The sequence below is a fragment of the Pelophylax lessonae genome, assembly GCF_965119305.1.
Source record: "Pelophylax lessonae genome assembly, chromosome: 2".
Classification (NCBI taxonomy): domain Eukaryota; kingdom Metazoa; phylum Chordata; class Amphibia; order Anura; family Ranidae; genus Pelophylax; species Pelophylax lessonae.
The window spans coordinates 443,893,763-443,920,643 of record NC_138769.1 but is presented as its reverse complement, the minus strand read 5'-3'; the positions used below and the strand labels follow the sequence as shown (position 1 = coordinate 443,920,643).

General features: G+C 45.8%; 1 protein-coding gene across 2 annotated transcripts in view; it reads left to right on the top strand.

The window, feature by feature from the left end:
- The first annotated feature begins 14,798 nt into the window (after positions 1-14,798).
- The window catches only part of TBC1D8 (TBC1 domain family member 8), a 160,674-nt gene continuing 148,591 nt past the window's right edge, over positions 14,799-26,881 (top strand). The window contains exons 1-2 of one of the 2 annotated variants that reach the window (XM_082244615.1): positions 14,799-15,024; positions 15,345-15,502. In XM_082244615.1, the coding sequence (XP_082100741.1) occupies positions 15,376-15,502 (127 nt within the window). In that variant the 5' untranslated portion in view covers positions 14,799-15,024; positions 15,345-15,375. The remainder of the gene's footprint in view (positions 15,025-15,344; positions 15,503-26,881) is intronic. The other variant, XM_082244616.1, reaches the window with a different exon arrangement.

Genomic DNA, 26,881 nt, shown 5'->3' with positions numbered 1-26,881 from the left:
GTAAAGGAGACATTATCAAACAGGAAAGCAAAGGCAAACTATTATGGAATCAGCCAAACAGGGAAAAAAAGGTTTAGTGGGTACTCTTGCCTTGCAGCATTGGGGTCCTCAGTTTAAATACTGGGCAGGACACTATCTGCATAGAGTTTTCATGTGTTTCCTCCCATACTCCAAATACTCTCAGTGGATCGCTGAGAGACTGAGCCAGGTAACAGTCTAGGCATCTGGGTGGATCCTGACCCTGGACTGGCTAAGTGATGACAGCCAACAGTGGGCTTTAAACCGTTGTCGCCTAAAAACAGGTCACATGAGTGCAGAATGAACTGCACTCCTGTGGTCCACAGGAGAAGTATAGCCAAAAAAGCTTTGGCCATACTTCCCCTCTAAAACTGTCCCACATGGTCTAATACTGTTGGAAACTAAGACATTAATTAAAGCGGTAGTATACGGCTTTTTGCGACTTTTAACTACAGGTAAGCCTATAATAAGGCTTACCTGTAGGTTCAATTAATATCTCCTAAACCTGCAAGGTTTAGGAGATATTTGCACTGCATGCAGCCACTCACAGGAGCGGCACATGCGCTCTGAAGGTCCAGCGGACCTTCAGCGTTCCTTGCCGGGAACTTGCCGAAAAATGACTCCTACGCGCATGCACGGGATTGACGTCATCGCGGCTCCGGCCAATCACAGCGCCAGAGCTGCCGAACCAGGAAGAGACGCAGAGGGATCATGTCAGCTCCCACAGCGGTGTCCGGGGTCCGTGTCGGGGCTTCGTTCTAAGGTAAGTATTTCATAATGAGCTAGTATGCGATGCATACTAGCTCATTATGCCTTTGTCTTGCAGGGTTTTTTTTTTTTAAGTATACAACCGCTTTAATGGGGACCCACTGATTCCCTAAGCACTTCCCCCTCAATCAAATTTCTTGCTCACAACACAGTGCATGGGCCATTTCTAGCCCTCCTGTCAAAGTTGTCATTGAGAGGTTGAAATATGTGGGGGCAGGTGGGGCCTTGTGATTGCACCCTGTTGAAAATCTGTGGCATCTGGCTGTCACTGATTTATTGGACCTAGCATATAAAGGGCCACCCAGTAAGGATGCAGTCCAATAATGCCATGCCTTCTATGGTTGTATCTCAGAAGAAAGCTTTAGAAGGCCGCTTCTACCTGGTTTTCTCCTATTGCATGCAGGGTTTAATTCATTTTATCTTTTAAGAGAATAGGGAAAATGAAAGTCTGCTGTGTTTTATACTATTATAAGGCCCCTGTTTGAGAAAATTAAAGCAAAATTATATTAAAAGACACCTGTCAGGAGGGAAACATCGAAAACCTGTTACTGATCTCTTCTATGCTATTTCTCAGGAGGGATTTCAGATAAAAGGTAGATTGTTCAGAGTACTGCTTAGGTACAATTAACATTTCTAAATATTCCCTAAAACATAATACATTTCCCTTATTGAGTGCAGGTGCAATTTAGACCTTTCCTTTTGCTGCCAGAGCCATGACATGGCTATTGGTGTAAAAACAAAGATCAAAGGTTCTACATAGTAGAACCGTCTGATCTCCATTTTTACACAGGGGAGAATGACAGGCGGCTTGTTTACATAAGCCGCTCTGCCTTTCTCCCGCTGTACCGACGATCGGCGAGTGACCGGCGGACATCGGGTCCGCCGGTCACACGCCCGCACTCCTCCCTGAATGAGCCTCAGCGGGCGCGCGCTCGCCCGCTATTGGCTCCAATCCCAGTGACAGGCGAGCGTCGTAGATCTACGTCACTCTGCCTGGCCGGTTCTGACTGCCGCAGTAAATATACTGTGCGCAGTCGGCAACCGGTTAATGCCCAAGCCCAATTTTGAAACTTTGAAATGTATTAGTAAAACCGTACACATCATCACAACTACTTTGTGCATCCAGGTGGATTATACCTTGTTTTTTCAGGCCAAATCAGGCTTTCATTTTGTGGTAAATGGTATGCATTTTTTATTATCTAAGGAAAACTGGGCCAAAATAGTAAAAAAAACAACAACCCCAATTAAATTCTCCTGCTCCTGAGGGTCACAGCGATCCCACATATATGGATGTTAGTTGTTGTTTGTACCCATAGTACAGCCCAGATACAAAAGTGTGCATTTTGCTTTTTTTATCCTACCTAAGGGCTCTTTCACACGGGCGGTCCGATCAGATCCGCCTGTCAGTTTTTTAGGCGGATCTGATCGGATCCTCCATGCAGCTCTATGGGCCAGCGGATGTCAGCGGAGACATCTCCACTGACACCCGCTGCCATCCGTATCCGATCCTGTTTGTGAAATCTGGACAGATGGAAACCCTATTTTTCCATCCGTTCAGGGATCGAATCGGATCGGATCAGATGAGAGCGGTCCGCTCTCATCCGATTCCCCATAGAGAGCAGGGGGAGCTGTGACACCTCCCTCTCCGCACTACAAGCGGAGACAGAGTTGTCATCCGCCGGCTCAGCGGGGATCGGCGGGTCGATCCCTTCTGAGCAGCACGGATCCGCCTACGGAGGCGGACCGTGTGAAAGAGCCCTAAGACACACTGACACTAACTGACACTAATTTAAAAAAAAAAAAAAATCCTGTCCAAAAAAATACTGACCCTGACTTTTGACCCCTACCTTGGGGTTGACCTAGATCAAACCTTGATTTTGTTTTTTTTTTATCATTTTTAATATTATTTCTATTCTTTTTTCCTACACACACTTTTTTTTCTATCTCTGCAAGGAAAGAGAAAGATACAGTGTATCTGTTTTGTCCATTCACAGAGACAGAAAACATGGGGGCAGGCTTCACAGTGACTGATCACTGTGATAGCCAATCAGAGGCTATCACAGCAATCAGGTGACCCAGAATCGGACGTCCGGGTCCCGATCGGTAGAACAGGGCCCGAGGCTCTCAGTGAGATCCCGGTCCCTGTGCTGGGAGCACGCCATGCTCACAGCACAAAGGGAGATGTACAAATATACGGCCCCACGGAAAAAGCCCAGACCAGTGGGGTCTGGGCTAAATATTTGCATACGGTCGGCGTGAAGGGGTTAAGGAAGCTGCCATCTTGGCCTCTGTTTCATCTGCAGTTGCCATGGTGCTGCACACCAGCCATTTGATGACTTGACAGTGCAACTGCGGCAGTTATCGGATAGTCGTTTAAACACTTATGGACCGGAAGGATTTAATCCCTTAATGACCAGGCCATTTTTTGCGATATGGCACAGCATTACTTTAACTGACAATTGTGAGGTCGTGCACATCCAAAAAATATAGAGCTTTCTTTTGGTGGTATTTGATCACCTGTGCGATTTTTATTTTTTGCTCTATAAACATAAAAAAAAAAACAACAATTCTGGAAAAAAAATTATTATTTTTTTCTTTCTGCTTTATAACATTCCCAATAAAAAATTTTTTTAAAAAAAATCTTTTTTTTTTCATTATTTTAGGCCAATTTATATTCTGCCACATATTTCTGGTAAAAAAAAAATCCCAATAAGTGTATATTGATTTGGTTTGCGCAAAACTTATCGCGTCTACAAACTAGCGGAAAGATTTATGTCATTTTTATTTATTTATTTTTTACTAGTAATGGTGGTGATCAGTGATTTTTAGCGGCACTGCGACATTGTGGCGGACAGATCGGACACCTAACTGACATTTTTGACACTTTTGGGGGGACAAGTGACATTACTACTGTATAGTAATTAGTGCTAAAAATATGCACTGTTACTGTAATAATGACACTGGCAGGGAAGGGGTTAACACCAGGGGCAATCAAAGGGTTAAATGTGTCCTAGGGGGTGCTTTATAACTGTGGGGGGGGGGGGGATAGGCTTGCTAAATGAACACAGAGACCTGTGCTCCAAAATAGGAGGAACATAGGATCCCTGTGTTCATTACTGACAGAACAGCAGTCTGCCATGTTTACAACAGCAGACCGCTGTTCTGTGTCCATGGGGAGAGATCGCAGGTGCTGATCGGCTTCCCCTGTAGCGAATGGTTGCACGCGTGCCCCTGCTAGCAGTCCCATGAATCAACATACAGTTACGTTGTTTTCGCAGGACAGACCTGACCTGCCGCAGTCGAACTGTGACGGGCGGTCGCTAAGTGGTTAAGAAAACAGTTCAATCAATGGTTTAGTTCTGCTTTAAGTTAAGGATCTCGTTCTTCTTTAAGAGCCCATTCACATTGAGGTGACACGACTTCGGGGGGCGACCTGTGAAGTCGCGTGCACCGCGACTTCGGAGCGACTTGCAGAGACTTCACATAATGGAAGTCTATGCAAGTCGCTCCAAGGTCGCCCCAAAGTAGTACAGCATCCTTTTTCTAAGTCGGAGCGACTTGTGTCGCTCCTATTAGAACGGGTCCTGTACTACTCAATGGACCGCGACATACCGCGACTTGTCAGGCTGACAAGTCGCCTGACAAGTCGCGCTAATGTGAATGGGCTCTAAGAGAAAGATATTTTTATTAACCCCTTCCTACCATGTGTACACGTATATGCGGCCTCACAGAAGTGGGTCTTTTTTCTTGAGGCCGCATATATGCGTACATGTGTTTGAGCTGGAAGCGTACCCCCACAACAGGGACCGGGTTCTCACCAAGACCAATTTCCGATCATCTGATCACTGTGATGGCCTCTGACTAGCTATCAAAGTGATCAGTCACTGTGCTTTTTTCTCCTCTTGAATGGAGAGAAGTACAGTAAACCCCCCTCCATTGCGGGGGGTTACGTTCCGGACCCAGCCGCGAAAAGTGAAAATCCGCGAAATAGAAAAACCCTATTAAAATGCATTGTAGGCATGTTTTTTTTTACTGTCACTGTACGTGTAGAAGCATTTTAAGGTCTTTACACACTTTTAAAACAATAGAAACTCATTTAAACACATACAAGATACTGAGAGACATAGCAAGAGCTATGGAAAACACAAAAATATTTCATTTTTAATGATTTACAAAGTAAAATAACATTACAAAAAAAAACGCAATATACCGGGACCGCAAAAACTGAACCGCGATGGAGTGGGGGTATCTTTTTTCTCCTGCTAGAGAGGAAAAAGTAAACTAAAACAATGTGTGTAGAAAAAAAGAAAGAAAAATAGGTAGATATGGGTTTGAGGTAGATCAGTGTCAGGGTTAGGGTGGAGGTCAGGGTCAATGGCCAGTGTCAGTATGTTTTAGGTAGGATAAATAAAAAGCAAAATGCGCACTATTGTTTCTGGGTACAAACAACAAATAACATACACATATGTGGTATCGCTGCGATCGCAAGGAGCAGGAGAGTTTATTATGCTGATAGGTTATGGTAATAGCAAAAAAATATATACTATTTACAATTTTTTTGCTGCATAGTCTGTGACTTTTATATTTGACTGGAGTTTGGCTTTAGGACTGAATACTCATGAATATAAATGAAAAATGAAAGAAATTGTGAATAGTCATCTTTGAAACTCAAGACTATGTTTATCTCATACCAGATGGGCCACTGCAAAAGTTGTCCTTTCTGACCAAAGGAGGGCACTCCCTTGGCACTGCTGCTGTTCATTTTTCAATTAATATAAGGCGATGTCTTATTGCACAAGGTGGAGGGGGGCAGTGACATCCTGTATTTATTAAAAAAATAAAAGGTGTTCTATGAATGGTGGCTTTGCAGAGTGAGGACCCCAGCAGACCTCAAGAAAAAATTAAAAATTTCCTAGCCCCCCCCCCCCCCCCTCCAACCTGTTTACCCAATCTACAGTGAAGAAGCAAACAAATTTAGGACCCAAAACATCATGTGACTTTGGATTTAGGTATTATGGATAGTTAGCTTTGGGCTCATGTAAATGGGAGTTTGTTCTTTACATTTGCCATGGACTTTGATTGATTTTAATTGAGCAGTACACATGGCAGTTCAGAGGCTGCATTTGACCTACTTTGTGTTGCGCTGCAATTTTTCGGGCGCAGCATGTCCTGCTGAGGTGTGATTGAACTGCGATTCGGCACTCCTAATACAAGGTACAAAGCTGGCATCAGATACAGGTATGGAATATGATATTTTTTATTAGGTTTAATTATTACATTAACAGATGCACACCCAAAACATACAGTATTTACCATTTTTGTGAAAAAAAAACTGTTATTAGTTTCATTGTGATTCCTGTCCCTGTCTTTTATGGATTGGTTGTGTCTGGAATGAACTGTCCAAGTCATGGCGAATGAGGCTGATATCTGTCGCCAAATAATCAATTTTCACGGTAAGTGTGTCCTTGTAGGCTTTGATGGCCTCCAGGATGTCGGATGGGGACGGAACCTTGAATTCCCCGGGGCCGTGCGCTGTCTGAGTGCCCTCGGACATCATGGAGGTAGTAGGCCTCGTGTGCAAGATGGCCGCTGCCGGACTCGGAGAAGGGCCCGAGACACCAGATTTCTTGGCGGAGCTCAGCTTCCCTGGAGACATCGGAGGAGCCCGCGGGGTGGTGCCCTGTCTTCTGGAACCCAGGGTTGAGGTAAGGGATACAGAGACAGAGAAAAAGGAAGGAAGGATTAAATCAGCGTAGTATCGGAGCTCGAGCACAGTGTGACCGCTCAGCTCCACATCCCGGCCACGTCCCCTGGAATGAACTGTAGGATGGTAAATTTAGCTGCACAAATGTTTAATTATTATCTGTTGTGCGTCTACTTTGGGCATGAGATATGCACTGTTTTTAGCTGCTATTGTTTTTTTTTTTTTGTTTTTTTTCCGGTATCTGAACACAGCTGTAAAGTTTTCTATGGGTCCATGCACACAATTCCATGTAAAAATTAGTAAACTGATGCCATGTACTGATCAGGAAAACGTACTTCTGAGGTTCTGCATAAGGACTATATTTTTTCCAGTTTTAGTAAATCTCCCCCATTGTGTCCAGAACCTATCATCTGGATGTGTGAATATATGTGAGCAGCAGCAGTGCCTGTCATTGCTTTTTACAGGTTTTCTTGTTGAAGTTGTCTGCAACCACCTGTCATTCCAGCCGCAAAAATATGCAGATTCTCGCCAAGACAATCTGTTGTTTTAAAAAGCTCTGTTTAGATATCATGTTGTTTCCATGTGTCAAGCATAGGGCAGCCTATTAACTTTGGCTGTCCTATGAGCATTTGTTGCCCAAAAGAAGCTCCTGCTTTGTTTTGAGCAACAAGCTAACTGTGATTTTTAAACTTGCATTTTCCCGTGATTGACAAACAATAATCATCTGTCACATGCTAAGCATAGCAGAATTGCACTGTGTTTGGGGTGCTATTAAGAATAATGGCACCATAACTTGCATCGCGTGCTTTGCTTTGATTTGAAATTATGGGCAGAATTACAACGATTCTGCCTGTGATTCTAAAGTGCCTAATGTGAACAGGGGCTAGCACTGTCCTCACATGTCCCATAGTTGTGGGCTGATCTCCATGGGAATGAGGAGATGCCTCATCTACAATCATAGTACATGGCTGTGGGCTGATCCCCCTGGATTTTAGGAGAAGCCCTATCTACAATCATAGTACATGGCTTGGGACTGATCTCCCTGGGAATTAGGAGAAGCCCAATCTACAAGCATAGTACATGGCTTGGGACTGATCTCCCTGGGAATTAGGAGAAGCCCAATCTACAAGCATAGTACATGGCTTGGGACTGATCTCCCTGGGAATTAGGAGAAGGCCAATCTACAATCATAGTACATGGCTGTGGACTGATCTCCCTGGGAACTAGGAGAAGTGCCTAATCTACAATCATAGGACAGAAGGTATTATTGGGTTTAGCAGCGACAGTAGAACTGTAGCGACAGCCACTGGGGGGTCTGTACGGACAAACCTCGAACCAAACAGGAACAAACCTATGTACAATTCTCCATCCACTTCTACAAAACTAAGAGGGTTATATGCAAATGCCAGGAGCCTAGCTAATAAAATGGATGAGTTGGAACTGTTAATACATGAGAAGGACATAGACCTTGTGGGAATAACAGAAACTTGGTTCGACCCCTCACACGACTGGCTAGCAAATATCCAAGGGTACTCTGTGTATCGAAAGGACAGGGAAGGAAAAGGAGGGGGAGGGGTATGTCTCTATGTCAAAAATAATGTAAGGGTGGTAGAGAGGAGTGACATTATGGAAGGGATGAGTACGGAGTTAGAATCTGTGTGGGTAGAACTCTATAAGGTAGAAAAGGGGAAAGTAATAGTGGGGGTATGTTATAGGCCGCCCAACCAAAGGGAGAGGGTTGAGCTGGAATTTCTATCATTGTTGGGTAAAGCGGGAAAGCTGGGGCCAGTCATCATATTGGGGGACTTCAATTACCCCGACATGGACTGGAAAGAGGGGACTGCACACTCAATAAAGGCCCGTCTCTTCCTGAATATCTTACAGGGCAGTAACTACTTGTCCCAGTTGGTGGATTCTCCTACTAGAAAGAATGCAGTGCTAGATCTATTAATTACTAATGAGTCAGATCTAATCTCAGATGTAGGAGTATGGGACAACTTGGGTTCTAGCGATCACAGGCTAATCACATTTAACGTAAATCACAAGATAGCAAGGCAAGAGAGGAATATAGGAGCCCTAAACTTCAGAAGGGCAAACTTTCCCAAACTGTGCTCAATGATAGAGAAAATAAACTGGGACAAAACCCTAAGAACACTGACCACGGAGGAAAAATGGGAATGCTTTAGGAACATATTAGACAAAAGCATTCCTATGGGAAATAAATTTAGAAGAGCCTAGGCCAAACCAGGGTGGCTAAACCGTAATGTAAAAGAACTTATTAGAGGGAAAAAATGGCCTTTAAGAAATATAAATCAGAGGGGACTTTATCAGCTTTCCACCAATACAAGGAATCGAATAAGAAATGTAAATACGAAATCAAGAAGGCTAAAATCGACTTTGAGAGACATATAGCTGAGGAAAGTAAAAGGAACCCTAAGAAATTCTTTAAATATATCAATCAAAAAAACGAGGTCAGAGCATGTTGCACACATAATTAACAATGATGGGAAGATGCTCTGTTTACTGCTTTCTTCTCCTCAGTCTTTACACAGGAAAAGGAGGGGTATACAAACCATGATCGTATGGTAAGAAGTATTTCACATGACATGCCGCTATGGCTAACAGAGGGTGAAATCATGAAAAGGCTTGATAACATTAACACGAATAAATCGCCAGGACCAGATGGTGTGCATCCGAGAGTACTCAAAGAACTCAGTAAAGTTATATCTAGACCACTGTTCCTGATCTTTGCTGATAGTATTTTGACACAAACTGTACCAGGTGACTGGAGGAAAGCTAACGTGATACCAATATTCAAAAAAGGGCAGAGGCATATCCCGGGCAATTATAGGCCGGTCAGCCTGACGTCAATAGTATGTAAATTACTGGAAGGGATGATAAGGGACTATATCCAAGAATTTGCTAAAGTCAACAGTATTATCAGCAGTAATCAACATGGGTTTACAAAAGGACGTTTTTGTCAGACCAATCTGTTAACATTCTAGGAGGAGGTGAGCTGTGAGCTAGATAGGGGGAGCCCTGTGGATGTGGTGTATCTGGATTTTGCGAAGGCATTCGATACAGTCCCCCACAAATGATTAATTTACAAAATAAGGTCTGCAGGCTTAGACCACAAGGTTTGCTCTTGGATATAAAACTGGTTAAAAGGGCATGTCCAAAGGGTGGTAATAAATAACGCGTACTCAGACTGGTCTGGAATGATAAGTGGGGTGCCCCAAGGCTCAGTCCTGGGCCCAATTTTGTTCAATTCATTAATAAATAGCATTGAGGACGGGATTGTTAGCTCAATCTCACTTTTTGCAATGACACAAACTTAAGCAGGGCAATAACTTCACATCATGATGCAGAAATCTTACAGAATGACCTGAAAAAAATAACAGAGTGGGCAACTAGGTGGCAAATGAGGTTTAATGTGGAGAAGTGTGAGGTATTGCACTTGGGGACTAAAAACATAAAGGCAAAATACGCGTTAGGAGGGGAACCTCTGGGGGAATCAAGAATGGAGAAAGATCTGGGAGTCTTAGTTTAAGATAGACTAAGCAATAGTATGCAATGTCAAGCTGCAGCTACCAAAGCCGCAGAACATTGGCATGCATAAGGAAGGGGATATATTCCAGAGATAAATCTATAATCCTACCACTTTATAAAACTCTGGTCCGGTCACACCTAGAGTATTCTGTCCAGTTCTGGTCTCCAATCCTCAGAAAGGATGTGCTGGAACTGGAAAGAGTCCAAAGAAGGGCAACTAAGCTAATTAGGGGATTGGAGGACCTAAATTATGAGGAGCGTTTACAAGCGCTCGATTTATTCTCCCTAGAGAAGAGACGCTTGAGAGGGGAGATGATAGCGATTTACAAATACTTCAACGGTGATCTCAGCATAGAAAAAAAGCTATTCAGTCGCAAGGAGTGCAAGAGGACACAAGGCCATTCAATGCGATTAGAGGAGAACTGATTTAACCTCAGGCTACGCAAAGGGTTTTTTTTATAGTAAGGGCAATAAGATTGTGGAACTCGCTTCCACAAATGGTAGTAACTGGGGGGAATGTGCCTACTTTTAAAAGACTCTTAGATATACATCTCCAAGATCAAAACATTCAGGGGTATGGGAAATATATACGTGCACACACACCTACACAGGTTTAACTGGATGGACTATTATCTTTATTCAACCTCAACTACTATGTAACTATGTAAATATGGCTATGAGCTGATCTCCCTGGGAATGAGAAGGCTCATCTACAATCATAGTACATGGCTGTGGGCCAGGGCTGGTGCAAGGCTTTTTGACACCCTGGGCCAAACCTCATGTACGACCCCCTCCTTCCCCCAATTGGCCCTGTCCCTGACTCCACCCCCTTTGCCCTGCCCATGTATACAGTGGAGACTACACAGACCTACCTGATTCCCACATTCATCTACCTGACCACTACACTGACCTACCCAACTACTACACTGACCTACCTAACTACTACATTACCCACCATGCTAACCACTACACTGACCTACCTAACCACTACACCGACCTACCTAACCATTACACTAACCACTACACTGACCACCCTAACCACTACACTGACCACTACACTAACCTACCTAACCACTACACTGACCTACCTACCCACTAAACTGAACACTATACTGACCTACCTGACCACTACACTGACCTACCTAACCACTAGACTAACCACTACACTGACCTACCTATCTACTACACTGGCCTACCTAACCACTACACTGACCTACCCAACCACTACACTGACCTACCTAACCACTACACTGACCTACCTAACCACTACACTAACCTACCTAACCACTACACTAGCCACTACACTGACCTTCCTAACCACTACACTGATCTCACACAACATCCCCCCTCCCATCCCCAGTACAATGGACTTCAGTGGATCCTCTTTACCTCTCCAGGTTTCATCATCAGGCTCCTCCAGCCCCCCCAGCCACTCCTTGGTATCCCCCGCATGTCCAGGCACAGCCGCTGTACCTGCAGTCCACCATGGTATCAGCACCATATCAGCACCATGCACTGCCCCCTCCCCCTCTTCCTCCTTTCTCCACACCAGAGTGTTCCCGGGGCAGGGGATGACCAATAGTCTGCTGCAGAGGAGCGCACCTCATCGGAAGGGGAGGCAATAGGCCCCTGCAGCACAGCACACTCAGGCCGGCATGGAGAAGCCGGGTGAGTGGCGCTGCCGTGCTGGCTAAACGAACAGCCTTGGGCCTCGAAAATACTTGCAGCCCCAGACCAGTTTGCCCCTGCCAGCACGGCCCCCGACTATAGTGCCCTCTAGGCGGGCACCCACCTCGCCTATAGGTAGCGCCAGCCCTGCTGTGGACTGATCTCCCTGGGGATTAGGCGAAGCCCAATGTACAAGCATACATAGTACATAGCTGTGGACTGATCTCCCTGGAAATTAGGAGAAGCCTAATCTACAATCATAGTACATGGCTGTGGGCTGATCTCCCTGGGAATTAGGAGAAGCCTGGTCTACAATCATAGTACATGGCCGTGGGCTGATCTCCCTGGGAATGAGGGGAAGCCTCATCTACGATCATAGTACATGGCTGTGGGCTGATCTCCCTGGGAATGAGGAGAAGCCTCGTCTACAAGCCAGGGGCGGATCCAGAGTCTATTCTTGAGAGAGGCACTGCCAGAAAATAAGGTGTTGCTTACAGAACTGTATTTAACATATTATTTTTTTTGCTTTTAAGTGTAGATGTGAGATCTGAGGTCTTTTTGACCCCAGATCCCACATTAAAGAGGACCTGTCATGCTTATTTCTATTACAAGAGATGTTTACATTCCTTATAATAGGAAGAAAAGTGATAAAAAAATGTTTTTTGTAAAGGGACAGTGTAAAAATAAAAAAGAAAAGAAAAAAAAATGTTAGGTTCCCCCGTCCCTCCCAGCTTGCGCGCAGGAGCGAACACACACCCAAGTCGTGCCCACATATGTAAATGGTGTTCAAACCACACATGTGAGGTATTGCTGTGATCGTTAGAGCGAGAGCAATAATTCTAGCACTGGACCTCCTCTGTAACTCTAAGCTGGTAACCTGTAGAAATTTTTAAAGTGACGCCTATGGAGATTTTTAAGTACCAAAGTTTATTGCCATTCCATGTTTATTGCCATTGTACAATCATAGTACATGGCTGTGGGCTGAACTCCCTGGGAATTAGGAGAAGCCTCATCTACAATCATAGTACATGGCTGTGGGCTGATCTCCCTGGGAATTAGGAGAAGCCTCATCTACAATCATAGTACATGGCTGTGGGCTGATCTCCCTGGGAATTAGGAGAAGCCTCATGTACAATCATAGTACATGGCTGTGGACTGATCTCCCTGGAATTAGGAGAAGCCTCATGTACAGTCATAGTACATGGCTGTGGACTGATCTCCCTGGGAATTAGGAGAAGCCTCATGTACAATCATAGTACATGGCTGTGGACTGATCTCCCTGGAATTAGGAGAAGCCTCATGTACAGTCATAGTACATGGCTGTGGACTGATCTCCCTGGGAATTAGGAGAAGCCTCATGTACAATCATAGTACATGGCTGTGAGCTGATCTCCCTGGGAATTAGAAGAAGCCTGGTCTACAATCATAGTACATGGCTGTGAGCTGATCTCCCTGTGAATTAGGAGAAGCCTCATCTACAATCATAGTACATGGCTGTGGACTGATCTCCCTGGAATTAGGAGAAGTCTCATCTATAATCATAGTACATGGCTGTGGACTGATCTCCCTGGAATGATGAGAAGCCTCATGTACAATCATAGTACATGGCTGTGGACTGATCTCCCTGGGAATTAGGAGAAGCCTCATCTACAATCATAGTACATGGCTGTGGACTGATCACCCTGGGAATTCGGAGAAACCTCATCTACAATCATAGTACATGGCTGTGGACTGATCACCCTGGGAATTAGGAGAAGCCTCATCTACAATCATAGTACATGGCTGTGAGCTGATCTCCCTGGGAATTAGGAGAAGCCTCATCTACAATCATAGTACATGGCTGTGGGCTGATCTCCCTGGGAATTAGGAGAAGCCTCGTCTACAATCATAGTACATAGCTGTGGACTGATCTCCCTGGGAATTAGGAGAAGCCTCGTCTACAATCATAGTACATAGCTGTGGACTGATCTCCCTGGGAATTAGGAGAAGCCTGGTCTACAATCATAGTACATGGCTGTGAGCTGATCTCCCTGGGAATTAGGAGAAGCCTCATGTACAATCATAGTACATGGCTGTGAGCTGATCTCCCTGGGAATTAGGAGAAGCCTCATGCACAATCATAGTACATGGCTGTGAGCTGATCTCCCTGGGAATTAGGAGAAGCCTCATGTACAATCATAGTACATGGCTGTGAGCTGATCTCCCTGGGAATTAGGAGAAGCCTCATGTACAATCATAGTACATGGCTGTGAGCTGATCTCCCTGGGAATTAGGAGAAGCCTGGTCTACAATCATAGTACATGGCTGTGGGCTGATCTCCCTGGGAATTAGGAGAAGCCTGGTCTACAATCATAGTACATGGCTGTGGGCTGATCTCCCTGGGAATTAGGAGAAGCCTGGTCTACAATCATAGTACATGGCTGTGGGCTGATCTCCCTGGGAATTAGGAGAAGCCTGGTCTACAATCATAGTACATGGCTGTGGGCTGATCTCCCTGGAATCAGGAGAAGACTCATCTACAATCATAGTACATGGCTGTGAGCTGATCTCCCTGGGAATTAGGAGAAGCCTCATCTACAATCATAGTACATGGCTGTGAGCTGATCTCCCTGGGAATTAGGAGAAGCCTCATCTACAATCATAGTACATGGCTGTGGGCTGATCTCCCTGGGAATGAGGGGAAGCCTCGTCTACAATCATAGTACATGGCTGTGGGCTGATCTCCCTGGAATCAGGAGAAGACTCATCTACAATCATAGTACATGGCTGTGAGCTGATCTCCCTGGGAATTAGGAGAAGCCTCATCTACAATCATAGTACATGGCTGTGGGCTGATCTCTCTGGGAATTCGGAGAAGCCTCATCTACAATCATAGTACATGGCTGTGAGCTGATTTCCCTGGGATTTAGGAGAAGCCTCATCTACAATCATAGTACATGGCTGTGGACTGATCACCCTGGGAATGAGGAGAAGCCTGGTCTACAATCATAGTACATGGCTGTGGGCTGATCTCCCTGGGAATGAGGAGAAGCCTGGTCTACAATCATAGTACATGACTGTGGACTGATCTCCCTGGGAATGAGGAGAAGACTCATCTACAATCATAGTACATGGCTGTGAGCTGATCTCCCTGGAATGAGGTGAAGCTGAGCAGTGATTGCAGGAAGGTGCCCTATGTGGATGAGGCAGGACAAGGAAGGATGTGTACGGGGCTGGCTGGGATGAACTTCCTCTCTGGGTGCCGGAACTGTTATGTGCTGTGAGTGAGGCAGAGACAACAAGCCAGATCCGGGCTGTGTGCATGTCAGGGAGAGCAGGTGAGAAGCCGCTGATCGATGCGGTAGGAGTCATGTATGAGGAGATCGGCAGGGAGGGGAGGTGGTATGATGACAAAGGAGAGAGCACACATCTCTCGGTTAGCACGATGAGGGAAAGTAAGGATCGTACGGCGGCGGACTGAGGTGCCATCGCTGGTAACCTAAACCCAGCCTATTACAGCGGGGACAGCCTTTCCTCCGCCGCCGTGTGATTACAATAGATGTGTGCGGGCTCCGATCATCAGGGAACACTCCCCTGTCCTCCGATGGTAATGGGACCCGTGCCTGGCTGTGCTCTCACCATGGTGTCCCCTGTGTAGGCATGAAGCGGCTGTGACACGGGCGGCCAGGATGTGGCTGAAGCCTGAGGAGGTTCTGCTGAAGAACGCGCTGCGGCTGTGGGTCACACACAAGTCCAACCAGTACTTCATCCTACAGCGCCGCCGAGGACATGGGGACAGCGCGGCCAAGTTCACCGGTAAGTCCGACACAGGCCGGATACATAGAAACTTCCTTACTATTTCTAGGAGGGGGTTCACCTGACAACTGCACCTCAGGGGTTCACCTGACAACTGCACCTCAGGGATATGCCTATCAACTGCACCTCAGGGATATGCCTATCAACTGCACCTCAGGGATATGCCTATCAACTGCACCTCAGGGGTTCACCTGACAACTGCACCTCAGGGGTTCACCTGACAACTGCACCTCAGGGGTTCACCTGACAACTGCACCTCAGGGGTTCACCTGACAACTGCACCTCAGGGGTTCACCTGACAACTGCACCTCAGGGGTTCACCTATCAACTGCACCTCAGGGGTTCACCTATCAACTGCACCTCAGGGGTTCACCTGACAACTGCACCTCAGGGATATGCCTATCAACTGCACCTCAGGGATATGCCTATCAACTGCACCTCAGGGATATGCCTATCAACTGCACCTCAGGGATATGCCTATCAACTGCACCTCAGGGATATGCCTATCAACTGCACCTCAGGGGTTCGCCTGACAACTGCACCTCAGGGGTTCACCTATCAACTGCACCTCAGGGGTTCACCTATCAACTGCACCTCAGGGGTTCACCTGACAACTGCACCTCAGGGATATATGCCTATCAACTGCACCTCAGGGGTTCACCTGACAACTGCACCTAACTAATCCTAGCATGGGGTATACCTGAGAATTTCCTGCACTACTTCTTGAAGAGCAAATACCTGAGAAATTACCTCACTACCCCTAGTAGAGCGTATACCTGACAACTGCCGTCACTACCCCTAGTAGAGCGTATACCTGACAACTGCCGTCACTACCCCTAGTAGAGCGTATACCTGACAACTGCCGTCACTACCCCTAGTAGAGCGTATACCTGACAACTGCCGTCACTACCCCTAGTAGAGCGTATACCTGACAACTGCCGTCACTACCCCTAGTAGAGCGTATACCTGACAACTGCCGTCACTACCCCTAGTAGAGCATATACCTGACAACTGCCGTCACTACCCCTAGTAGAGCGTATACCTGACAACTGCCGTCACTACCCCTAGTAGAGCGTATACCTGACAACTGCCGTCACTACCCCTAGTAGAGCGTATACCTGACAACTGCCATCACTACCCCTAGTAGAGCGTATACCTGACAACTGCCGTCACTACCCCTAGTAGAGCGTATACCTGACAACTGCCATCACTACCCCTAGTAGAGCGTATACCTGACAACTGCCGTCACTACCCCTAGTAGAGCGTATACCTGACAACTGCCGTCACTACCCCTAGTAGAGCGTATACCTGACAACTGCCGTCACTACCCCTAGTAGAGCGTATACCTGACAACTGCCCTCACTACCTCTACTAGAGTGTATACCTGACAACTGCCCTCACTACTCCTAGTAGGGTGTATACCTGAGAACTTCCCTCACTAGTCCTAGGAGAGCATACATCTGAGAACTTCCCTCATTAGTCCTAGGAGAGCGTACATCCGAGAACTTCCCTCACTAGTCCTAGGAGAGCGTACATCCGAGAACTTCCCTCATTAGTCCTAGGAGAGCGTACATCTGAGAACTTCCCTCACTAGTCCTAGTAGAGCGTACATCTGAGAACTTCCCTCACTAGTCCTAGGAGAGCGTACATCTGAGAACTTCCCTCATTAGTCCTAGGAGAGCGTACATGTGAGAACTTCCCTCACTAGTCCTAGGAGAACCTACATCTGAGAACTTCCCTCACTAGTCCTAGGAGAGCGTACATCTGAGAACTTCCCTCACTAGTCCTAGGAGAGCGTACATCTGAGAACTTCCCTCACTAATCGTAGGAGAGCGTACATCTGAGAACTTCCCTCACTAGTCCTAGGAGAGCGTACATCTGAGAACTTCCCTCACTAGTCCTAGGAGAGCGTACATCTGAGAACTTCCCTCACTAGTCCTAGGAGAGCGTACATCTGAGAACTTCCCTCACTAGTCCTAGGAGAGCGTACATCTGAGAACTTCCCTCACTAGTCCTAGGAGAGCGTACATCTGAGAACTTCCCTCACTAGTCCTAGGAGAGCGTACATCTGAGAACTTCCCTCACTAGTCCTAGGAGAGCGTACATCTGAGAACTTCCCTCACTAGTCCTAGGAGAGCGTACATCCGAGAACTTCCCTCACTAGTCCTAGGAGAGCGTACATCCGAGAACTTCCCTCACTAGTCTTAGGAGAGCGTACATCTGAGAACTTCCCTCACTAGTCCTAGGAGAGCGTACATCCGAGAACTTCCCTCACTAGTCCTAGGAGAGCGTACATCCGAGAACTTCCCTCACTAGTCCTAGGAGAACCTACATCCGAGAACTTCCCTCACTAGTCCTAGGAGAGCGTACATCTGAGAACTTCCCTCACTAGTCCTAGGAGAGCGTACATCCGAGAACTTCCCTCACTAGTCCTAGGAGAGCGTACATCCGAGAACTTCCCTCACTAGTCCTAGGAGAGCGTACATCCGAGAACTTCCCTCACTAGTCTTAGGAGAGCGTACATCTGAGAACTTCCCTCACTAGTCCTAGGAGAGCGTACATCCGAGAACTTCCCTCACTAGTCCTAGGAGAGCGTACATCCGAGAACTTCCCTCACTAGTCCTAGGAGAGCGTACATCCGAGAACTTCCCTCACTAGTCCTAGGAGAACCTACATCCGAGAACTTCCCTCACTAGTCCTAGGAGAGCGTACATCTGAGAACTTCCCTCACTAGTCCTAGGAGAGCGTACATCTGAGAACTTCCCTCACTAGTCCTAGGAGAGCGTACATCCGAGAACTTCCCTCACTAGTCCTAGGAGAGCGTACATCCGAGAACTTCCCTCACTAGTCCTAGGAGAGCGTACATCCGAGAACTTCCCTCACTAGTCCTAGGAGAGCGTACATCCGAGAACTTCCCTCACTAGTCCTAGGAGAGCATACATCCGAGAACTTCCCTCACTAGTCCTAGGAGAGCGTACATCCGAGAACTTCTCACACTAGTCCTAGGAGAGCGTACATCCGAGAACTTCCCTCACTAGTCCTAGGAGAGCGTACATCCGAGAACTTCCCTCACTAGTCCTAGGAGAGCGTACATCCGAGAACTTCCCTCACTAGTCCTAGGAGAGCGTACATCCGAGAACTTCCCTCACTAGTCCTAGGAGAGCGTACATCCGAGAACTTCTCACACTAGTCCTAGGAGAGCGTACATCCGAGAACTTCTCACAATGCTCCTAGGAGAGTGTACACATGAGAACTTCCCTCACCATTCTTATGCCCAGGCCAGTACACACGATCCGAAAATCGGACGACGTTCCGTCCGTTTTTGTTTGGTTGCTAGGAACTCTCAATTATATTCGCAAATGGGAGAGGTTACTTACGATACTAATTTTCTCGGACGATGATTCAAAAGCTTCCGGTATGAGTAACCACGTTGTAGCGTGTGAGGGGGAATGATGTCTACTGCTCATGCGCTGTCTACTGCTCACCATTTTTTTCGGACGAACAACATACTGATAATACGATTATCGTGCGATGTGTTATAATACGATCAAAATTTTTATGCTTGCACGACCGGATAATATCGGGCGAACTGTCGTGATCGCCTCTCATAAGCTGTGTACTAACAATCAGATTATCGTCCGATCTTTTCACAAGCGTTATTTTTCGTCCGATTTTCGGATCGTGTGTACGGGCCATTAGGTGAGTGTATACCTGAGAACTTCCTTTACTAGTCCTAGGAGAGCGTACACATGAGAACTTCCCTCACTACTCTTAGGAGAGCGTATATCTGAGAACTTCCCTCACTAGTCCTAGGAGAGCGTGCATCTGAGAACTTCCCTCACTAGTCCTAGGAGAGCGTACATCTGAGAACTTCCCTCACTAGTCCTAGGAGAGCGTACATCTGAGAACTTCCCTCACTAGTCCTAGGAGAGCGTACATCTGAGAACTTCCCTCACTAGTCCTAGGAGAGCGTACATCTGAGAACTTCCCTCACTAGTCCTAGGAGAGCGTGCATCTGAGAACTTCCCTCACTAGTCCTAGGAGAGCGTACATCTGAGAACTTCCCTCACTAGTCCTAGGAGAGCGTACATCTGAGAACTTCCCTCACTAGTCCTAGGAGAGCGTACATCTGAGAACTTCCCTCACTAGTCCTAGGAGAGCGTACATCTGAGAACTTCCCTCACTAGTCCTAGGAGAGCGTGCATCTGAGAACTTCCCTCACTAGTCCTAGGAGAGCGTACATCCGAAAACTTCTCACAATGTTCCTAGGAGAGCGTACATCTGAGAACTTCCCTCACTACTCTTAGGAGAGTATATACCTGAGAACTTCCCTTACTAGTTCTAGGAGAGGTTATACCTGGGAACTACATTCAATACTCCTAGGAGGGTGTACACCTGGGAACTGCACCTCATGTGTTTTGTGTATACATATACTTCATGCTCCTGAGAGTTCTGCACACATCTCTGTCAGCACACAGGCGAATTTCATGCATTTCCAACCATTGGATTTCCTCCTACACATAATAAACAGAGCTTATGATAACCCAGCAACTTTTGTGTCCTAATGGTATATGACTTATGCCTGCAAAGGCCTCATTCACACTAGCCATGACATATATGTGTGTATAGGACATATTCAAAGGCATATAATCATTTTAAAGCCTCAAGTTTACGGGTGTTTTATCCCCTCCATGTCAATTCCTAGCAGTTTCAGGTGCCCGGGAAGCCCAGGTGAGGCGCCTAGCCTTGCTAGCCTGTCTTACTCTATGAAAGGCTGGAATATGCAGTGGCTGTTTTCTGTTCTGCATTCAGGAATTGTGTGTTTGGGGGCATATAGACCTAACGTGAGAGCCACTTGGTATAGCTTCCATCTGTCATTTATTTCACCCTGGGGTATTTCTACTGAATGCTGCTCCTGGGCCTCCCAGGCACCCAAAAATGTCAATTTTTAACAATGGCAGACCAAACCACCTGCATGCATGTAGTCTAAATGGTATAATTTGCACTGTTTAGCTGTGTTTAGGTGCGTCCAGTTTTGATTTGTTTAGGAACCCAATGACATGAAACCCAATGTGCAGGTGCATGAATATATACAGTAGGTAGTACATGTTACTAAAATCAAGGCAGGTCTATTGATGCCTTAGAAAGCTTGTAAATACCTTTTTTTGGGGGGTAGTGTTAAGAGTTTCCCATGTGATCTTTCTCAATGTCTTCATCTGAAGCACCCGAAAGCACAAGGAGGTTATGTGCGGAAAAAAAACCCTCTAATATTTTCAGCCACCCCATCTGACACTTCTTCATGTCACATACAGAGTGGCTCAAGGATCATGACTGATTGTCGAGCATGTCCTCCTTGCTCTACTCTTTGTCTCTGCAGTCTGTATGAATGAGGGCGGAGCTCTGGCGATCGCTCGATCGTTTTGAAAACAAGAGACTTAAATGTAAATAACATAATGTGAAACAAACCTATAAAAGCATTGCCGCAACGAGTGGCAACACAGAAGACTGCAGATCGCCCACAATAGTGTTGCCACTCTGAACAGGGACCTGACAGGATCGCCAGGTATTTGCAGCCACAGGAAAACTTTTGGAAGAAAATAAAAGAAAGCACCCATAATTATATGTATTATATTACATGTTTAGATATAATTTAAAGTTTTTAGGGTTTAATGTCACCTAAAGCTGTAAAGGCAGTCCTATGTGGGTGTACACATGCCACGACCACAATGTTTTGCTGGGTGGTGAAAATGTTTCTCCTGTTGTGTTCATAGCAAGCAGTACTGCTGCCAAACAAGACCTATTCAAGTGAAAGGGGCCACTAATGGCGCTTTTCCACTGCATGGAACCGAACGGTTCAGCTCGCTTTTGTGCTTTTCCACTGCTGATACCGCATGGTACGGTGTAGGAACGGTTCGGTACGGTACGGCGGCGCTTTTCCACTACATGGAACCGAACGGTACGGCTCTCAAAAACAGTACCACCTCGATTGTGGTTCCAAGAGGTACCATACCAGTACCATATCCCACAGTCCTTTGCATGCAGTCACTACTAGCCACTGATTGGTCAGAGTATCGTTGTTATCCCACCCACTTAACTTTAGTACTACTTTAGTGGAAAAGCAAACCATACCGCACCGAACCGTTCCAACACCGTACCATGTGGTACTAGCAGTGGAAAAGAAAACCGGGCCAAGCAGGGCCGAGTAGAGCCGAGCCGGTACCAATACACATACCAGGGTCAATTTACACTGGAGCCATGTAACTTACTAGCATGTTTTTGAAGTGGGGAAGAAAACTCGGGGGAAACCCAATCATGCACAGGAGGGACAGGCAAACTCCATGCTGGCAGTGTTGTGGTTGGGATTCAATCCCAGGCAGCTTGAGGTGATTGTAGTCGTATTAGGCGCTGGGCCACTTGCAGCTTCATAGCACTTACCTTTTAAGATCTATGGGCCCTTACTTGGCTTGCATTGGTATAGTAGAACACCGTTTTTTAGTCAGTTGTATTTATTGTATCATTGGCTACAGAAATGACTTTATAAGAACCTGGGTGACTGTTTCTTCCTCGGTTGCTTTGTGTTGCCCAGGTATATATATGCCAGGCAGTTTGAGGGGAAATGCATATGTGACAGCAAGGGATACAGGGAGTGGTGGCACAGAAGGTCTATGCACAGGGGGTAGTTTCAGAAAATAAACCACAGATGTTAAGGAGAACGCAGCCAAAAGCTAAAGTCACCTAGCGGAAGCATCTTAACTCCATCTCCAGGGCAGGATTCCAAGGCCAAAAAGAAGAAAAAGCCAACACAGTTTTTAACAACATTAACAGACACCCAGGGGCAAGCTAAGAAATGACTAGTTGGCATACTTCTGTGTTCTATTACCAGTATGCTTATGTACCTTTGTGGTGCCTTCTGTCTTGGTGAAATATGTTTAGTTACTATTCACTGTGCTTGTCAGTGTATCATGGGCGCAGAATATGGTGGTTTATGAATTCTGAATATGTAGTAGTATAGATTTTTTTTTTAATGTTTTGTAATTTGGAATGTACTGTTAGGTTTCCTACACACGGCCATACAGGGGCCATACATCATGCAGAGCATGCATAATGACATTCCTGGGACCTACTGGTGACACATACAACATTGATATGCACTAGAAGTGGCTGTATGTAGTTTTGCACCAATGGTTGCGTACAGCACCCTAATGTACCCTGACTTATGCTATGAGCACAGGTAGTGTGCGTTCACACTGAATGTGGCTTTGAAATCGCGCTTCTTTAGCATTATTTTAAAGCTGCCGCTCAGTACAATTTCATGTGTGGTTTGCACAGATGTCTATGCAAGTCGCTCATGAAATTGCCAAAAATAGTGCAAGTCGGAGTTGCACCGATTTGAACGGTTCCATAGGCACAAATAGACTTGTCATGCGATTTTAAACTGTCAAATTGTATGACAAATCGCACCAGTGTGAACGGAAGCTAAGCATATATGTCCTTGTGCATGTGAGTGCTTTATGTAAACTCTGCCTCACAACCATGTGCAGCTGCCTCATCCCAATGGGTGGCTGTAGATGGCGGCAGTGGGTCCTGAAAATGTCATTGCACAGGCTCTGCATGCTGTATTGCCCCTATACGGCCGTGTGCATGAAGCCTTTCTTTGTTTTATAGCGGTAGTATCCCCTGAGTACAAAAAAAAAACCCCCTGCAAGACAATGGCATAATGTGCTAGCATGCTGCGATGTCACTCCCGCGCATGCACGCAGGAGTTCACTTTCCGGCAAGGAGCTCTGAAGGTCCACCAGACCTTCAGAGTGCATGCGCTGCTGGTGTCAGCGGGCAGGGTGAATATCTCCTAAACTATGCAGGTTTAGGGGATATTAATTTTACCTACAGGTAAGCCTTATTATAGGCTTACCTGTAGGTAAAAATTAAAAAGCGGAGTATACTACTGCTTTAAGTGGTATGTTATACTCAGTAAATATGTTGGTACGTAATGAATTATTCAATAGCACATCCTTAGTAAGATTTATTGATATTTTTTTGTTTAAGACTAGCCCTACATGCATATATTTATTTTGTTTAGACCATAGGCTGAATGAGAGAGAGTCAATATATTCCTTAATCCTCGCTAAACACAGGGCCGGCCCTACCATGGGTCCCGCTGGGTCGATTGGACTCAGGCAGAACTTGGAGAGGGGCAGCAAACTGGCTCCTAAGATTTTTTTTTTTTACCCAGTAGTTTTGTGTGTCATCGGTTTGCAGTGGGTTACGTGCAGCATTTCCCTATTTCATACTGCCGCTCATAGTGCAAACTGATGAGTATGAGGAGGCACAGCGTCCCTTCCGGGGAACGACCCTCACGTGATCGTGGTGAGTGCAGTGACGTCAGACATCAGCGCACTCCAACTCACGCAGGGCAGGCTGGATCTTCTAGGGCGGTGGCTGTGGCAGACAGTCGGTGTTTGATGGACCAGTCTGGTGGTGAGTTATGAAGGAAGAGAACAGTTTATATAATATTTTCTAAATGTTATAATAAATAATGGATGGGGGGCCTTTTGCTGGGCGTATTTTTTTTTTTCTTTTGGGGGTGCAGCATTTCATTCTTGGACCCAGGCAGCACAATGTCTTGGGCCAGCCCTGGCTAAACAGCATGGATGGAGGCATCTCCCCTGCCTTCAATTGTATTCAGACAACTGCAACAACCACGGCTGTCTGGATACCCGAACAGTGACTGCTTCTGAAAGTATTGATATCTAGGGACTAGTGATTCCATGTCTCCTGTGTACCTACAGTACAAATAGATGATACAAGGACTCCTCTGTACCTTTATGCAGCAGGCCATGTGTCTGGATATTGTATTGCTCTTAATGACTCTGACACCCCAGGTCTCAGCAATGTGCTTGTCATATGCTTTGCCAAAATGAGGAAGACTGTGGCTTCAGAGGAAAGTAGTCAACATGAAAGTCACTCTTTTCCCACTAGATCTCAAGTTTTGCAGTGACCTTATCGGAAACAAGTTGTGGGGCATTTGTTAATGTCATATTTGGCTGGGGAAGCAGTCAGGAAGATGTCATGAGTTCCCACAGAATAACTCCATAAATATCATGTTTTTGTCTTTAGAGCACAGCATTTCCTCATTTTAGTGAAACTGGTAAATTATAGCTGGAATGATTTCGAGATGTTTTTATTTGCCAATCATAAATGCTGAAATCACTGCATTTTGTTTCCTGCATGTTTATGGCACAGAATAAGCAGGTTTACCTTCTCTTTTCCATCCTCCACACTGGGCTAAGTATTTCATTTTCCTTGATCAGTCCCAGGCATGCAGACAGAAGTGCCGGAAAGGAATGTTACCTGTGAGGTGGAATACATTTGTTTTACTTTTGGATTAACACACACCAGTATTGTATGTTTTAGCTTCATGGGACTTTACATTTCTATAAGCTGTTTTTATAGATACTTGCATATTATTGGACTTCCCCCTGCCAGCTCTGTGATTGAAATGAAGTGCCCTTGTTAATTATACTTGTTTTTCTGTGTAATTCCAGTGTATTTAATCACTTATGATCTACTACAGCTCTTCACACTCAGTTGGCCTCTCTACTGCTCCTGTAATGTAATAGAATCCATAACCAATGGGAAGACTTGGGAACTGGAGGGGATAAGATCAACTTTTCAGAAAAAGTTTACATTTGCACTCAGATACCTTTTAATCTTTGGGTCCGCTGATGACCTAATATTAAATATTCACTGGGTTTGTCACAGAAGCACTGATGAACTTTCCAAAAATACAAGTTATCATATTATTAAAACACAGACGGTAAGGCTCAATTCACACCTGAGAACAATTTGTAGGCATTTTTTAAAGCATTTTTGCAGTTTTTTTTACAAAAATTTACAAAGCCATTTAGATGCTAATTACAAGAGTTTTATAGCTAATATTTTAGTGAATTGGGGACAGGTGAGTATAATACTCTTAGGAGGGCACTGACGGAAAGTAGCATTTTGTTCTTACTGAGCCACTGTACAAGTGTGTGTCTATACATACTGTATATCCTACTGTATATCCATAAATTCACTCTGATTTTATAATGCACAGTTAATCCAACTATAAAGACATTCAAATTGGAGATAGTTGAACAGATGGCATTTTCGGTGAGAGTGGGAGAGCAGCAATGGCAGGCTTCCCTTTTCTCACTTTTTAATAGTCTTTTCTCTGTTTCCAGCTTCTAGCACAAAGTCTTCTTCATTCTATAGAGGGACATTAGTTGCTTGGTTTTCCCCACTAAGGGTTTTATTTACCAAAAACAGTAGTTTACCACTCATAAAACGTCGGCTTGCAACATTGCTACTACAGACCATGAGGCGTAGTGCAGGTCAAGTAACGGAATCGTCCATCAGACGAATACAACTCTTTTTGCCTTGAATTCTTGCTTTGTCATCTAGGGAGAAGACTGCTCATGAGCATCTGAATCTTTGACAACCATTATAGCCTCAGAACATGGTTTAATAATTAAGCTGCCCCCCAAAGCTAAGGATAGGAGAGCTATGTACAGATTCCTATAACTCTTTAAAACCATTATTACATTTGAACCTCCTAAAGGAACCTGGTTTACCTTTGAAACTCATAGATTCCCTGTGTGTCACATTAATGCAGTAAATAGATATCATAAGAACCACATAAGATGCTTTTGCATTCGGTGGAATATGGTTTATATTCGTGTAGGCCAGGGGTGTCGAACTCAGTTTCATTGTGGGCCGCATCAGCATTATGGGTTGCCCTCAAAGGGCCGGTTATATCTGTAAGATTAGATGTCCAGAGCACCCCACACCCCCTTACATGAGATGTCAAGGGCCCTCCCCCTCCGCCATCAGAAGTCCAGAGTCACCCACCCTTCCTTACATCACAATGCACCACTTTACCTTGTGCTTCTGCCAGTAAGAAGATGCAGGGGGATCTGCGAAGAAGAAAGTGCAGGGTCTGGAGGAGAACCAGAGGGGGGCTGGAGTCAGCTTCCAGAGTCTGCTGAATGCTGAGACCAGGGGAGGCAGAGGCAAAGTGGTTTTGCAGCTGCACAGAAAGGTGCAGGATCTGTAGGAGGAGTCCTGCCCTCCTCTCTGCTGCGGACTGTGGGGGGGGGGGGCAAAGACAAGCCTTTCTGCAGCTGTACAGAGGAGTGCAGGATCTGGAAAAGGAGTTCTGTCCTCTCTGCTGCGGACTAATGAGACAAGGTGGGGACAGAGACAAGGGCGGTGCCGCAGCTGAACGAGAGGTTCGAGGGCCATATGAAATGGCCTGGGGGGGCCGCATTCGGCCCACGGGCCTTGTGTTTGACACCTGTGGTGTAGGCGACTGGCTAAATGTACCACTGAAAAAAAGTA